At 40.6% G+C, this 17,836-nt stretch overlaps 1 protein-coding gene across 1 annotated transcript in view; it reads left to right on the top strand.

The window, feature by feature from the left end:
- mttp (microsomal triglyceride transfer protein) overlaps positions 1-17,836 on the top strand; it is a 38,407-nt gene that overhangs the window by 19,368 nt on the left and 1,203 nt on the right. The window contains exons 15-20 of the mRNA XM_088341435.1: positions 1,237-1,448; positions 1,513-1,610; positions 5,796-5,917; positions 5,994-6,221; positions 8,417-8,541; positions 15,294-15,464. Coding sequence (XP_088197561.1) covers positions 1,237-1,448; positions 1,513-1,610; positions 5,796-5,917; positions 5,994-6,221; positions 8,417-8,541; positions 15,294-15,464 — 956 coding nt within the window. The remainder of the gene's footprint in view (positions 1-1,236; positions 1,449-1,512; positions 1,611-5,795; positions 5,918-5,993; positions 6,222-8,416; positions 8,542-15,293; positions 15,465-17,836) is intronic.

Genomic DNA, 17,836 nt, shown 5'->3' on the forward strand with positions numbered 1-17,836 from the left:
AATTGTTTATATAGTTTTTTTAAACTTAAATTATTGTTAAATCCTACTATGCGTAAGTGTTATTTTTAAGTGTTATATTTCTTATTGAATTGTTTTTTAAATAGGAAAAAATAGCACTTAGAATGAGATAATTATCTGGATGGATGCTCATTTATTTATTTGTAAAATAAATGAAATAAAATTCATAAGATTAAAAAAAACAACATCCAAAATGTTCAAAATGATTTAATAGTAAACCAAGTCAAGTCATGTTTATTTTTATAGCCCTAAATCACAAGAAGTCCTAAAAGGTTGTACAGACCACATACTACGACAGGGGTGTCAAACTCATTTTAACTCGGGGGCCACACGATAGAACAAACATTCTGTCGGGGGCCGGACTAGGAGATTAAAGAGAAAGAAAAAGAGAGATAAAGAAATAAGAGAAAGAGGGAAGGAAAAAGAGAGGGCGAGACAAAGAAAGAAAAAGAGAGAGAGAGAGGGAGAGAGCGTGAGAAACAAGATCAAAAGTCGTGAGAGAGGGGAAAAAGAAAGGGAGAGGAGTCCAAAGAGAAATAGAAAGACAGAAGGAGAGAAAAGAGAAAAGAAAGCGCGAAGGGTATGAAGAGAGAAAGAGAAAAGGAAAAAAGGAAGTTAGAGCAAAAGAGGTTAAAAGACACAGAGAGAGAAAGAGACAAAGAGCAACAAAGGAAGGGAAAAAGAGAGACAGAGAGTGAAAAAGACAGAGACAGAGTGGGAGAAAAGGGGTGGAAAAGAAAGAGAGAGAGAAATAAATACAAGTACAGTGTGTTTGTTCAAGGCACCTGGCTTTGGCAACATCATTTTGACTTATTTCGACCTGCAGCTCGTTTTTCTCTTGCGCTTCTCTAAGTGTTGTCTCGCGGGCCGGATTCAATCCTTTAGCGGGCCTGATCTGGCCCGCGGGCCGCCTGTTTGACGCCTGTGTACTACGACTACAAACACAGACTATTACGACACCATCCCCTGATCTAAAACCTACATGAGGGCAAGGAAAAACTCAAAAACCTTAACATGAGGAAAATGAAGAAACCTTGAGAAGGGACTGTACAACAGCCATAGAATATAAGTGTGTTTTAAGCCTAGATTTAAACAGTTTTACTCCTAAGGTGGTGATTTTACTAGCTATACTCCTTTTTTCTATTTTATGTTATCATTTTATCCTCCTAAGTGTTCATATTCATGCTTGAGCAATGACCTCATGCTCTGCGCTTTCAGGTCAAAAAGACAGTGAACAGAATTTATCACCAGAACCGTCGGATTTACGAGAAAAACGTGCGAGCCGCCGCAGCCGACGTGATTCTCAGTAGCAAGCCTTCCTACATGGAAATCAAAAACCTCTTGCTGTCCATCGGAAACCTGCCGCACGAGATGAACAAATACATGTTGTCCAAAATCCAGGACATCCTCCGCTTCCACATGCCCGCCAGGTGGGTTGAATACTGAGCCGTGTCATAACATGGAACTCATCTTTATATGATTTATATATTACAGCAACGTTCTCAGACAAGTTATGCGGGATATGATTTCACACAACTATGACCGATTTTCCAAAATCGGGTCGTCTTCTGCATATTCGGGATTCATGGCCCGTGAGTATATTATCTCTCAGATTCATAAATACAGTAGAGCCCCGGGATACGACATTTATATGTTCTGAGGTGGTGAAGGGGAAATTGTCGTTTGGCGGGGGGATAAAAACGTAGTTAGCGTTCTGCACCCGTGGTACCTGACGTAAAAATATTAGAATATGAAATGAAATGAAATGAAATGATCTGCATTTATACTGTATAGCGCTTTTCAAGTCAATGACTTCCCAAAGCGCTTTACAGTGTGCTCCACATTTCCCAATAGCGGCCTTGCAGCCATGTAAGGCGCTAACCTGGTTATTGGGGGTATTAAGGTTCAGTGTCTTACCCAAGGACACTTCGACATGTAACACGGACGAGCCGGGATTCGAACTGGGATCCCTTGATCCCAAGACGAGCGCTCTACCTCCCGAGCTACTGCCGCCCTACTGTATGTATATATACATACATGTAGTATACACATATGCACAATTTGTCATATCCGAAAAGATTACAAAGACTGAACTGCGGAACTTTTTGGAGCTCCGCAGAATTCAATTCGAACGCGAGATGACGAACTGCTGCGCTAAAATTCTGACGAAGACATGGTTAATCTTATCCATCCCGGCTGACGCTCAAGGAAACTGTGCGGGTCAGATGTATCGACATTTCGTTCTGTATACACGTGTACACGAATGACAATAAAGTAAATCTGAATCTGATTTGATTTAAAAAAAAATTGTGTTCAAAGAACTACATGGAATGATTAATGTGCCCTTTGATCAATTTTTTGAGTTCTGTCGTGTTGATGGTTTACGTGGCCACAGATATAAGTTACAGGTGCCTAGACATACCAGCAACCTGCATGGAAACTTCATTTCTTTCAGGATACCAAAAATTTGGAATTTTTTGCCTGACCGGGTTGTTACTGCAAATTCGGTGCAAACTTTTAAGCAAAGGTTGGCAGAGATAGATTTTTCAAATTTTCTTAGGGGAGGGGGCGTAAGGTAAACAAATTTGGCCATGCTCACTCTCAACATTAGTTTTGTGTCATGTTTTGATTAATGTATCCAACAATACTTTCAATAAACATTACATTACATACATTAACAGTGTCTGAAACTCATGACAAAAAGTTAGCGGACACCAAGGCAGACAACTCTAAAAAGTTGCCTGCCCCATTTTTCACAACTTGAAACACAATAAGACAACTAACCGCAGAAAAAAAAAAAAAAACATTGTTGCAAAGTATTAAGGATTGATAATCAGAATAAATAACAGAACAACACTTAATAATTAAGTTTATTATGAATCTACTTATAACATTCATTGCATGTACAGTACAGTGGAACCTCTGTTTTCGAACGCCTCTCAGTTCGAACAAATCGGAGTCCGACCAAAAATTTCGAGAAATTCTTGCTTCGCTGTTCGGTTAAAAAATCGGAGTTTGAACTCCGGTAGTGCGTGAGTGCGATGCTGAGCGGCGTACGGGTGGAGATCGCTCTTTTCTTGACCGACTGTTATCGCGTGCGGACGTGCTTGGTTTTGCTTTAACTTTTAATATAGGTGTACCAAGTGTTTTAGCCCTTTTTTTTATTTTTACACGTTCATGTTGGCGTAATCTTTCGTACGGAAGCCTGAGTTAGCTGTATGTTTACGTTAAACATTCAAGGTAAACATTCAGGGTGTTGGAACGGATTAAAACGATTTACATTATTTTTAATGGGAAAAATGATTTCGGTGATCGAACAAATCGGTTTTCGAACAGGGTTCTGGAACGGATTATGGTCAAGAACCGAGGTTCCACTGTATATGACATCGCTGTTTTTCATCTGCCATCAGTATGTACCTGTATTTACTCATCTTCATTCATGCAATGTTTGCGTTGCGTCGTCTGCTACAAGCCACGTGAACTCCTCTTTCCACGATGCTTTTAATGTACGTTTACATTTTGTAGCGTCATAAATGTTGTTAGCTTCTTTTGAAACTTTCTTCTGAAGCTTAGTTGTTGGCTTGATTCCTCACCATTTATCCATTTTTCTTGTGTTCTCTGTGCATCTACTTTGGAAAATGATCTGCAAATGTACGACTTTATAACTCTCGGGAGAGTCCGGAAGCACAAAGTTGTTCGATGCAGGCTTCTGATCGGCTGCCGAGTATGCAAATTGCTAAACGAACCGAAATTCAGAAATTTCCAAAGCTAACGAAGATTTTGAAATTGGAATAAAGCAAAACGTTTGATTTGAAAAGTAATCTTTATTTTTTTATTTATTTTTTTGACGTTTTGTAAGTTGTACGCCCAACGTAAAAGATGCACGCCCTGGGCGTCCGGGCAGACGTTATTTCAGACACTGACATTAAGTAATACTTATATTATATATAATCAAGTTACATTATAAATTAATACACATGCAAAGGAAAAATGACATTTTATTTCCCTTTGATGTTATGTGACAGCTGGTAGAGTTGTGTTATTGTGTTGTGTTAGTGGATGGATGCCGAGATAGTAGAAAAGACGGCGGATTAAAAACTGATTTTAAAATGTCCACTTGCTAGGACTTCCATACGCAGTTGGAATACTTTGTTGCTATTATTCCCATTTCATTATCAATCACAGATCTTATCATGGATCGCTTATGGCCATATTCCTTTTTAAGGCTAGTGTGCGTGTGCCTTCATATTTTTTGATATCAGCAAACATCGTTTCCATGGTAGTTGTGTTTTTGCTTCTCCTTTTAGCACCGCTGAAAATCTTGGGGTGCATAGCTAAAGAAATGTAATTTTTTTGCTCAAGATTCTGAACTAAAAGAAGAGATGCTTTTGGGAGGATGTTAAGCCAATACCACATCATCATTTTCACGATGCCTTGACATCGGCCATACGCACATAACTCTTCTGCACGAACACCACAAAGTTTAAATTTTGGAGGTTTTTGGGCACATGAAATAATTTGTTGTTGATGTCGTACGGTGGAGAAAATGCTGTAACGAGGGGTTCAAAAAACATAGTATTCCACATTGTAATGTTTCGTAAGCTGGGGATGCCGTCATTGTTTAGGCATGAGAAAGAATTTCTTATTGAAAATGCTCGAAAGAATAACAGAGAAAAGATCGCATTCCACATCGTAACGTGATAAAGCATTGTATTCCATCCATCCATTTTCTACACCGTTTATCCTCAGTAGGGCCTCGGGGTGCTGGAGACTATTGCAGTTGCTTCGGGTTGCCAGTGTATTCCACACAGTAACATGAAAATATTGTTAGCAAGGGACGCTGTAAATTTTTGAGCACACTTAATAATCAGTCATTGATGTTCTATGGTGGGGAATATGCAGTAACAAGGGCCCAAATAAACATAGTATTCCACATCGTAACCAGGGTTGGGTCGGGTTACTTTACCCTGATTACTTTTAATTACTTTTGGATTACTCCAATACCAAATATGCTAATCAAATACAAAAGAAACTAAGTATTAATAAAATTATGACTCACAACACGTGGTAAGCTTTCTCTCCCGGCTTTGATCTCTTTGATCTCCGGCAAAACTAACATAAAATGCGACAGAAACAAAATGAAAATAAGCTTGCCGACATCATTTTTGCCGTTCCATGTATTCCGTTAATCCCCAAGCCTGCACAAAATTTAGTCATTTTATTCATATTTAGTTTCTTTTGTCTTTTATTAGCATATTTGTTATTGGAGTATTCCAAAAGAAATTTAAAGTAATCCAGTTAAAGTAACCCTACCCAACCCTGATCGTAACATAAAAACATCATCATGTAGGGACACCGCACCAGGGGGTCTGTGTGGCCTAAATAGTAGACCACTGACGTGTGGGAGAGCTATACAAATTGGCTAACGATAGAAAATGCACCAGGCAAGAGACTTGTTAGGTTTTTTTAACCTGCTGCAGCCGGGGAGATAAGCAGAGAGTGGACATGCACTTAATCTCGGTTACCCCCCGTCTGCCTCAGTGTTTTATTAAAATCACAAGACATGTAAAAGTACTGGTATGTTGAGACAAAGACAAAATACCACCCTCCTGGAAAATTATCAACACTTTTAAACAAAGACAGGAAGACTAAGAGACGCCAAAAGGAACATCAAACTGATTAGAAATACACACCTTGAGCAAATAGGTTTAAGCCTACGTTACAGGGTTACTGTACTCCCATGTTTGCCTTTTTTCTAAGTAATCTACGTCCGACAGAATCTGCTGATGTGAGCTCCACCTACAGTCTAGACATTTTGTACTCCGGCTCCGGAATCCTGAGAAGAAGCAACATGAATATTTACGGAGCTAGCAAAGGAGCTACGCTACACGGACTACAGGTATCACATTTGGCTTTCCGTTCAAGCCGAGTACCGGCGGGTCAATCGTTGACACGTGCCGGGGTTGTCGGTGCAGGTGGCTATCGAGGCGCAGGGTTTGGAATCGCTCATCGCTGCAACGCCGGACGAAGGCGAGGGCGACCTGGAGTCCTTCGCCGGGATGTCGGCACTGCTCTTTGATGTGCAGCTCAGACCCGTCACCTTCTTCAAGGGTTATAGCGACCTCATGTCCAAAATGTTCTCCATGACCGGGGAACCCATGAATGTGGTCAAGGGACTCATTCTGCTGACGGATCATTCCGAGGTAGGGATCTAATACCAGTGTCTGAAATAACGTCTGCCGGGACGCCCGGAGCATGCATCTTTTACGTCGGGCGTACAACTTACGAAACGTCTCCGCCCGGGTGGCCAACATTTTTTTTCGTGGGAAAAAAACCCAACAAAAAAAGAAAGATTTTTATTTTTTCAAATAAAACGTTTGCTTTATTCCGATTTCGAAATCTTCGTTCGGTTGGGACATTTCGGTTCGTTTGGAAATTTGCATACTCGGCAGACAACCGGAAGCCTGCATCGAATAACTTCGTGCTTCCGGACTTTCCCGAGCGATATAATGTCGACCATTTTTGCATATCATTTTCCGAAGTAGACTCACAGAGAACACAAGAACAATGAAGAAGTGGTTAGGAATCAAGCCAAAAGCTCAGCCCCAGATGAAATATTCAAAAGAAGCCAACAACATTTATGACGCTACAAAACGTAAACGTATATTAAGAGCAGCGTGGAAAGAGTTCACATGGCTTGTAGCAGACGAGGCAACACAAACATTGCATGAATGAAGATGAGTAAATGAAATGAAATGATGAAATGATCTGCATTTATATAGCGCTTTTTCAAGTCAATTATCTTCCCAAAGCGCTTTACAATGTGCTCCACATTTCCCAATAGCGGCCTTGCAGTCATGTAAGGCGCTAACCTGCTTATTGGGGGTATCAGGGGTTCAGTGTCTTACCCAAGGACACTTCGACATGTAACACGGACGAGCCGGGATTCGGACTGGGATCCCTTGATCCCAAGACGAGCGCTCTACCCCCTGAGCTACTGCCGCCCCGCTCTACCTCCTGAGCTACTGCTAAATACAGGTACATACTGATGGCAGATGGAAAACGGCCATGTCATATACATGCAATGAATGTTATAGATTTATTTTAAACTTAATTTTAAAGTGTTGTTCTGTTATATATTCTGATTATCAATCCTTAATATTCTGCAACAATGTTTTTTTGTTTTTTTTGTTTGCGATTAGTCGTCTTATAGTGTTTCCTGTTGTGAAAATTGTAGCAGGCAACTTTATGGCTGGGCAGGCAACTTTTCAGAGTTGTCTACCCTGGTTTCCGGTAACTTTTTGTCATGAGTTCTTCTAACCAACTCTTGCTTTTCACTCTTTTTAGCTGTTGAATCCAGCTTGCTCAGTCTCGTGTTGTTGCTAGCTACTATTAATGCCAGCTTTCATCTCCTGTTGGTTAGAATTCATCCTTACTCACTTGAGAATGTATAGATGTTTGTTTAAGAATTTTGTGTAATGTTATCTTTCAGGCTTTCACAGTGTGTCATCTTCCAATGCACAAGCTTCAGCTCCACTCCATGCGACAAACGACCTCTCGTGGTCAATTATTACGCACTGCCACCAGTGTCTGAAACTCATGACAAAATGTTACTGGACACTAGGGTTGACAACTCTGAGAAGTTGCCTGCCCAGCCATAGAGTTGCCTGCCTGGTTTTTCACAACTTGAAACACAATAAGAAGACTAATCGCAAAAAAACCTGTTCTTGCAAAGTATTAAGGATTGATAATCAGAATATATAACAGAACAACACTTTAAAATTAAGTTTATTATAAATCTACTTATAACATTCATTGCATGTATATGAGATCGCTGTTTCCATCTGCCATCAGTATGTACCTGTATTTACTCATCTTCTTTCATGCAATGTTTGCGTTGCGTCGTCTGCTACAAGCCACGTGAACTCCTCTTTCCACGATGCTTTCAATGTACATTTACGTTTTGTAGCGTCATCAATTTTGTTAGCTTCTTTTGAATATTTCTTCTGGGGCTGAGGTTTTGGCTAGATTCCTAACCACTTCTCCATTTTTCTTGTGTTCTCTGTGCGTCTACTTTGGAAAATGATATGCAAATGTACGACCTTATGAGGCTCAGGAAACCGAAATTTCCAAACCGAACAAAGATTTCGAAATCGGAATAACACAAACGTTTGTTTGAAAAAAAATCTTTAATTGTTTTTCTTTTTTGTTTTCTTTCTCTCGAAAAAGTTGTCGGCCACCCGGGTGGAGACGTTTTGTAAGTTCTACGCCCGATGTAAAAGATGCACGCCCCGGGCGTTATATCAGACACTGCTGTCACTTTGATAAGACATCTGTAGCCGTCACTGTATGCTATTTTGCAACTTGTAAAAATACATAATTATATTCCTTATCGCAGGTCATTCAACTGCAGTCCGGATTGAAAGCGAGCGCCGAGTTTCAAGGCGGGCTGGCCATCGACATCTCCGGCGGCATGGAGATCAGTTTGTGGTACAGAGAGTCCAAAACCAGCGTGAATAACAGGTAGAGTAAACAATAGCATACATCATCTTGGGAACGCGAGTTTGACGGAACGCCTTGGTGGCAATTCTCGGAAAAATAACCTTTAAGGTTGCAGCCGTGCAAGGCGCTTCAAATAGACGGGCGTTGATGTCGGAGTCATGCGGACTTGAAAGGCTCTATAAGTGTTGTCTGATTCACTTGTTCCACTTGACGTATTGGGAGCCGGCCAGAGTTGCGCTTCACACCTCGCTTCCCTCGGGGGCTGCATGCAACGTGACGTCAGTGCTGTCTGGCTCGCTATTTTCAGTTGAACACACAACTGCGGAGTTTTGAAGGATACAAACAGGGTCGGGAGGGTTACTTTAAAATGGAATCCAATACAGTTACTAATTACCTGTTGAAACATCAGTAACATAATACTATCACATTAAAGAATTGTAACTGGATTACTTTTGCATTAGTTCAGTGCTTTTTAATCATTTTCTGTCACGCCCCCCCAAAGAAGAAATCAAGAGGAAAATGTATCTTTTTTTAAGTCATCCAATAATATTGGTAGGGACAAACCAACAATTTCTCAACATTGATACAGTGTTGATTTTACCTGTGAAAAGTGATGGGTCCCGGGGACTCGCATGCTCAAAAATCTAGAGGTTCCAACAGAGATCTATGGGTCCTCAAAATTCAATGTTATCGAGGTTGAAATCGTAAATCAGCGACAAATATATAATATAAATCTATATATTCATTCAGTTTTAATCATCAAATTATTATTTCATTTTCTGCATCAAATTATTGTTGGTAATATACCGATTAAAGGGATAACCACAAACCTGTCTTTTTTTTATTTTCTCCTTTTATACTTCCTTTTTTTCTTAACTTCTTTATACAACATAATTCGTAATATCAATCATCAAAGCAAGTGAGCCGTTTGAAAAAGCCGGTTCTCTAAAAATAGACGGACTTCCTTTCACTACACAACGAGATCTCGTTGGCCGAGATCGGCGTGCAGACGAAAACCGCGAGACCAAAACAACGATGGCGGATCTGCCTGACGAAAGGTTTGGAGTGCAGTAAATCTTTGTTTAAAAAAAAGCAATTGGGTAATAATGACAATTTTGTGGCAAAAAGGTTGCGTCCCAGGGACGCACGTTGATTTGAGACGATGCGTCCCCAGCAAAAATGATGCGTCTAGGACGCAGGGATGCGGGCAAACCAGAACACTGTTGATAGTGACACGTCACCTCCGTCCATGCCAAATCTACGCCTTTCGGCACATTTTCACTGAAGGTAAACTCAAGCGTCTTACCAGCATAATGGGGTTTTAATGTCTTTAAGTGACGGTTCATTTATTTGGCTTCCTGCGGTGTGCTGCCAATGATTTTTAACTTAGCAAGTACACCAGTCCTCACTTGTTTCCCTCAGTGGTCGCAGTGAAGTGCTATGGGAGAAAACTTTTGTTTGTCTTTTTAACCTGTCTCTCTTTGCCTGCCACCACATCCGCGTTAAATATATTTTAATGGGGCCTGCTAAACTTTTCTTGCACATTTCTGCACTTTACACCCAATGCTTATACAGACGCTGCCCGACTTACGAACAAGATCGTTCGTAAGTTGAATTTGTTCATAAGTTGCTTTAGTGCTATATTTTGTATGTTTAAGGTTTATGTAAGTTTGTTTAAGGCATGCATAAGTAACCTGTATTGTTTTGTACTAAAAAAATAAACATTTCATAAGATAAGTTGAGTTTAATTTACTTTTGGAAGATAGGCGACAACCATTTTCTCAACTGCATTAAGCTTTCTTATTCCACTTTCATTTCAAAAGAAACGGCTCGCCTCTTCTTTAGACTTTACACCAACCATGTTGAATGGATGCATGAGATATTAAACAATAAAAACGTCAAAGATCTTAGCACGCTGGAGATACAGTATAGAATTTTTACACACGAACTAGGAAGTAGAAGACAGATTTCTTCTTTGGGGTGGATGTGAATTTCCCTTCGGGGATGAACAAATTATCTATCTATCTATCTATCTATCTATCTATGGTGGGTGACCTCTCAGCGCCACTCACCGGTAGCAGCAGAAAGAAGCACTACAGTTATGTCCTGTACTCGGAAGAAGGTGCACACAATACAAAATCAAACTTCCAGCAACGTCCGGAAATTTTTCGACGTCCCGAAAAAATGTTCGGATCTACTGTATTTCGTAAGTCGAATGGTCGTAAGTAGGGAGCGTCTATAACCAATGTACTGCGTGGAAGATAGATGTAAACAAAACACTAGTACTGATAACTACCCCCTAGTGTAGTAGAGGTAGAATTGCACTTTATTCTGATAAAGTAAAAAAAACACTTAAACATGCTGTGCTCCCCTTGACGGAGTCTTGCAACCCACCTCCCTCGGGGGTCCCTCCCACTATTTGAGAACCACTGGATTACTCCAATACCAAATATGCTAAGACAAAATAAACTAAATGTAATTAAAGTTACAAGGTTTTGTTTAAGATAAATGTACAATGTAACCTGGAAAAAGAAATAAAGAAATCCAAGATCAGGTAGTTGCTTGTGCTCACATTTTAACCACATAGTATACTGTTGGTTGGTAGGTTGAATCCCTTAACCACTAGGTGATCCTAGTGGTTAAGGGATTGGGGAACCATTTCCTGTGGTGTGTCTTGGGCAAGTACAGCCTGCCGGCGCACATCCCTCTTCAGGTCAACAAATGTCTTCATCCGGTCTCGAACCGGGGACCTTACGCGTGTTAGGCTAACGTGCTAACCACGGAAAGAATACCGTATTGGATAAGATAACACTGTCTCTTTCTCCTGGCAGATATGATATGCTTTGTTTTCATTCAAATTTAGAGCACATCAAGAACCCAATATTGAAGTTTTCACTTTACAAATTTCAAACACACTCTGGGACTCTCTGCCATCTCTTTGTCTCTCTAGTAATTGAAACTTTGATAGACACAATTCATTTATGAGTGCGTTTTGAGGGCGGTCTTGAGTATGCTGCGTGTGTGTGTGGAATCAAGGAGACTGGAGAGAGAGAGTGCCGTGCCACCCGACATAGCAAATGTAAACAAAGCCATTGCGACTGAGAAAAACAATAAAAGGAGTTAAAACTGAAGCACACCATACTTCTATATTGACCCTTGTATTGTTTCTGTAGTGCAGTGGTTAGAAAGGTCCCCAGGTCGAGACCGGGTGGAAACATTTGTTGGCCTGGAGGGGGATGGGCGTTACCAGGCTGTGCTTGCCCAAGACACACCAAAGGAAACAGTGCCCCTACAACCCTAAGGGAAGCACCCAACCACAATGTGCAACATAAAATGCTTATAAATAGAATCTTAATCCTGAAAAGCAATGGTTCCCAAACTTTTTGCAGGCTGGTATTAATCCAAACCCACCATTCCTGCTAACTTATTAGCACTTCCGCTACAACTATTTATTACTCTTAGCATAACATTTCACTTATTAACCTGCATAAATAAAAAGTGATACCTCCAATCGATAATGCAGTTTTGGGGTTGGACACTATTAGACATTTTTAGCTAGAGTCACAGCATTGGTTATTTCTTCGTGCCCTTGCGAACTTTTTTCGTACGGCGTGAAGGTCGCAAATGCTGCTTTGATGGAGGTTTGTTTACCTCTCAGTCCACTTGTAGATGCACCTTCTTCATCTTCTACATGTAATCCTTTTTGACATGGCGTGTATTTTAATATGTGATCATTTTTAAGGTGCTGGTACAAATGACTTGTGTTTCCTTTGGACCTAGCGACTACGCTACGAAATTCTGCAACGGGCGTTTTCTTCTGTTCCAAGTCCGCTTCGTCAAAACCAAAATAAGTGATGTACCGCCCTTTTTCGGTGCAAAGTTCGTTTCCTTCTCGTTTGTTGATTCTGGGACTATGTTTAAGGAGTCCGCCATGACACTCAGTGTGGTGCTTGCAAACTTTCCATCGCATTTATTGGCTTGTGCTGTTATTAAAATTTGTCTCTGATTGGTCGGCGCTTTTAAAACTCGAACAGTAACAATTGTGGTTGGCCAAAACTCCATCACTCGCTACAAAAAACTGAAAAAAAAACGCAGTGCCTTGTGGTTTCACAACCGCAATACTTAACATTGCGATGTCGATTCGATTTCGGTTAATGGTGCAGCCCTAACGTGTTGTGTACAAATCGTCAAACAAACATTCAAACTTCTGACTTCGACTTCAGACTGCCGCCCCCCTACCTCCCCCTTCTTCCTCACCGCCCCCCCAGATCTTTCCACTGCCTCCAGGGGGCGGTACCGCCCACTTTGGGAACCACTGCTGTAAAGTAATCCCTATTTTTACAAAATTTACCTGTGATTTGATTTCGTCTTTTTTTTGTAACTGGAAGGGAATACAGTTGCATTTTTTCATCTCGATTACATAACACAGTTACATCTATTCCGTTATACGCCAAGTCGAAATACAAATGCCAGTTTTTTTATTTTGGGGGGCAATGCACACACAAAACCCGACAATATACATATTGTTTCATCAGTTGAAAGGTAGATTTGAGGCATTTAAGTGGTTCGGAGGTGCAAATGTCAACAACTGATTTTGTGCATTCCGTTAGCGCAGATGCTAACATATCGTGTGAGTTTGTGTTGTAGCTTAGCAATGAAAAGAGGACTTGACCTGTATGTGTGAGCAAATGGCAGAGGCAGGTGAATGGATCAACATAACTCTTGCTGCCTGATAATAGACTGACGACCTATCTATAGACGCGGAACAAACCACACACACGTAGCTTTGCCAGGGTACGGCCCTCCCACTGTGGCCAGCGTTATAGACAGGTGGATTTTTTAACACGGCGCAAATATTCCTGTCCTTTTTTTTTAAATTGTATCCGATGGATCGGAACTTTTAGTCAAAGTAAACAAACAATGCAAAGATGGGGATGTTAATCAACAACAGACAGGTAATCAAAAACAGCCCTGATGATCATCAGGTCAATTTTGCCCAGTCTAGAGGACATTGTCAGCTTGCAGAGCCGTCAATATAAAAAGGACTCTTGCCACCCCAGCCAACAACTCTTTGACCTGTTGATAGATAGATAGATACTTTATTCATCCCCGTAGGGATATTCACACTTCAAGCAGTATCCTTTTGTTGTTTATTAACACATTATCAGGATGGCCTCGGGGTGCTGTGTTGTAGTTTAGCAGCAGCAGAGTGGATGACGTCACATGCTAGTCCAAAATTTCGACGTCCCTGCAGCCGATGGAAATCTTTGTGCCCAGGGTTACACCACCTCGTGTTCACATAGATAGCGAGTCCACCTCCTCTCCGCTTCCCGCAGGCTTTTGTGTCTCTGTCCCTAACAGCGCTTAAGCCGGGGAGCTCCGGGTAGCTCCACGTTAGCCACGTTTCCGTAAAACACAGCAAACTGCACTCCCTGTACGCTTTGATGTTTTTCACCAGCACAGTCAGTTTGTCGGTCTTATTTGGTAGAGAGTTCACATTTACCATGATTACGGACGGTACCGAAGACTTATAACGACGCTAGCCGCTTAGCCTTCACCGTAGCTCCGGCTCTGCATCCACGATAGGGCCCCCTCATCACGCCGGCACGAGAATTCTTCAGGCAAGGAGTTGATTCCTCGAATAAACTCATTTGTGTGCGTTAAAACCCATAATGATAGGATAGAAAATAATCCAAAGTGTAGTTGTCAAACGGGACGAAAAACACCAAAGATAGAAGCAGACATTTAAAACAAAAAGAGCGAAATAACACGGAGCTGCTGGAAAGGCTGCCTATGATGTTGCCCTCTGGTAGGTGCTACAGGTCCCTTAAAACAAGGACAAACGGGTTCAGGGACAGCTTCTTCTCCAGGGCCATCACCACCCTAAACGAGTGCACAAAAATGTGAAAAATATATCTAGTTAGGGTCTTCTACCTCCTCCTACCACCAGAGGGCCCCAGCTGGGGTTTGGACTGGGCACAAGTGTGTGTTGATTGTACACCTGCACCCTGTAAAATCCGCACACATTATCGGGTCATTTTCATTTACCACTGTCAAGATCACATAACCTTTTTCCTCATTTGTGACAGTTGTTTTTTTGTTTCTGGTTCTGACAGTTTTATTGTTGGTTTGACCGTTTTTTTTGTTACTGTGTAGAAGATTTTGTTATGAATGCCATCTGTTTTTGAGCACCTTGCCTTTCCTTGCGTCCTGTGATCGTGTCTACTGCAAAATCACAACATATCTTACCACTTATTTAGGTTTTTTTATTGTTGCTGCTTAACCTTATTGCAAAAAAATGTGAAAAAGAAAATTTTTGTGACTTGTTTTGGGATTTTTGTTGTTGCTAAGTGTTATTTGACTTTTTAATTTGTAAATCACTTTTGTTACAATGCACAATTCTTTTTCATTGCATTATTATTATAATTTAGGGCCAGTCTCTAAGCACGTTGTACATAATTTTGCCTATTTATCTTGACAATCTTTTAACTTTTTTTCTCTTTAAAGTCTTTATTACATGTTTTCCCTGAAGTTCTATGTCTAATCTTGTTGCATACAATATTCCACTAGATTTATTGATATCGATGACAATAAAGACAATTCAATTCAGTGATCACATGGCAGCAGCAATGATTGATGACAAGTTGATTGCGAGATTGATGAGATATATTTATCAGTTAACTATTAAAATCACTAGCCAGCACTTACTTATAGCTAGATTAAGCCACTGGAAAAGCTGAGAATATTTTTCACTGAGCTCAAGTTCCTGGCAGGGGCGCGTTGGTGGTCTCCGGCAATGTAACGGTGGACACGGATTTTCTGAGCGCCGGTTTGGAGGTCAGCTTTGAAACTGAGGCCTCCCTGGACTTCATCACCACCGTCCAGTTCTCCGAATATCCTTTCCTGGTCTGCATGCAGATGGACAAAAGCACCTTCCCTGTCAGGTACCAGACAATGAATACATAAACTAGGGATTCCGACCGATCATAACTGATAAAATCCTGCTTCTGGAGACAGTTACACTTAGCAAATAATTTTAATACTGTATTTAGAAAAAAATAAACACACACAAAATCTATTAATAATGACAAATTCAGTTACATTAGACAGCCTCGAAATGCTTGTTTTAAAAAAGAGAAGAGTAGATTAGAGTTTGATTTTAAGTCAAGTCATTTTTATTTGTATAGCCCTTAATCACAAAGAGTCTCAAAGGGCTGCACAGGTTATTGCACATAAGCAGTTTAGGTTATTCATATGCTATAGAGTAGAAGTGAGTTTTAAGCTTAGATTTAAACATTTCCACTGAGGTTACAGATCAAATCTCAGGGGGAAAAGCATTCCACAGCACTGGGGCCCGAATGGAGAACGCTCTCGAAATTGCGGATTTTTTCTTGGATCTTGGGATCACTAGTAGACCAGCATTTTCAGAGCGAAGGCTCCGGACTGGAACATAGGGGGAAATTAAATCTGAAAGATATGAGGGAGCCATGCGTGATTTTGGATACTACCAACAGAACCTTAAAATCACATTTTAAGCTAACAGGGAGCCAATGCAGGTTCGCTAAAATCGGGGTCATGTGATCCAACTTTCTTGTCTTAGTTAAAAGCCTCGCTGCAGCATTTTGTACTAGCTAAAGGCTCTTGATTTTGGACTTCGGGAGACTGGAGAGTAGTGCATTACAGTCATCAAGACGGGAGGTAACAAACGCATGAATTATAATCCCTGCATCCGACTGAGACAGCATAGGGCAAAATTTAGCAATGTTGCCAAGACGGAAAAAAGCTGTTCTAGTAATATTCTTCACGTGTGTTTGAAAGGGCAGATCGGGTTTTTGAGAACAAGTCACGGCATTTAGATGGACCAATAACTAACATTTCGGTCTTTTCAGAGTTACGGCACAAGAAGTTGAGTGACATCCATTCTTTTATCTCAGTGAGCCAGGCCTCCAAATTTCCACAGTCTAGTGTGTCAGATTCCTCCATCGGAAGATATAGTTGAGTGTCAATAATCAATATCAGTCAATAATGTCAATGATAACTACAATGACAATATATTGTTATGAGCACCCTAACAAAGTCATGAAAAAAAATTGTATTTTCTTGTATGTGAAAATACAGTACGTCACTTTTAAACATAAATACCAGTGCTCTTACACTGAATGGCACACATGCCTTGGCTGAGAAAAGTAGATCACTCTTCCAAGTAGTATTATCTTAGCTGTACTCGTTACTAGGTATAATAGATATCAAAGAAATACACAAATGCTACATTGGGTAAACGCAACAATTGGCCATTGTGGCGCACGTGTAGCAAATTTATAGCGCCGTTGGTTTGCTAAAGGGGAACAAAATAGTCAAATATGTACATTAGACTTTGTTTATATCTTATACTGAAAAGTAACTCAAAGTGTGGCGATCTAAAATCTCGGACTTGGTCGAGCAATGGTAATTGAATCGGCGTTCACGCACAGACATACGAAGGAATGCAACAGCAAAGTCAAAATAGAAATGTTTTAAATCAAAACAAAACTTGATGTACTTGCTCAAGTTCAGAAGTCGTAACGGCCAGAACTGTATGACTTATTACATCCACACCCTTTAGTGCCTCGCATATGTTATGAAGAGGTAGAGAGGAAACACGACCAAGTCCTGCCACTACTCTCAAAAATCCAAATATTTTGTGATCAGGGACATAAATGTGTTGCATCTTTTTAACAAGTACTGTCGGAAGTGCTTATTCATCTTGGCCAAGTTCTCCGGTGCCTTAGAGACATTACAGAGAGGTACAGAGGAGACACAAACAAGTTGTGCCCCTACTTATATAGAGAATCAAAATAAATTTTGATTAGGAAAATAAATTCTTAGAATATATTCCGCCATCGGCTGTTTATGCTTTCACATTAGTTATTCTTAGAGCTCTCGATACCTCTTCCCCATTACGGAGAGGTAGAGAGGAGACACGACCAAGTTGTGCTACTACTTCTATTAAAGAAACTAAATATATTTTAATGAGGAACAGAAATGCTTCTAATCTGTTTAGCTATTAATTGTTTATGCTTTCAGGTTAGCTATTCGTAGAGCTCTTGATACCTCTTACCCATTATGGAGAGGTAGAGAGGAGACACGACCAAGTCCTGCTACTACTCTCGAAAATCCAAATACTTTATGATTAGGGACATAAATGTGTGGCATCTTTTTAACGAGTACTGTCGGCAGTGCTTATTTATCTTGGCCAAGTTCTCCGGTGCCTCACACACATTACACAGAGATAGAGAGGAGACACAACCAAGTTGTGCTACTAGTTATATAGAGAATC

Source organism: Urocampus carinirostris, chromosome 8, assembly GCF_059441175.1.
Source record: "Urocampus carinirostris isolate Australia breed hairy pipefish chromosome 8, RoL_Ucar_1.0, whole genome shotgun sequence".
NCBI classification, from domain to species: domain Eukaryota; kingdom Metazoa; phylum Chordata; class Actinopteri; order Syngnathiformes; family Syngnathidae; genus Urocampus; species Urocampus carinirostris.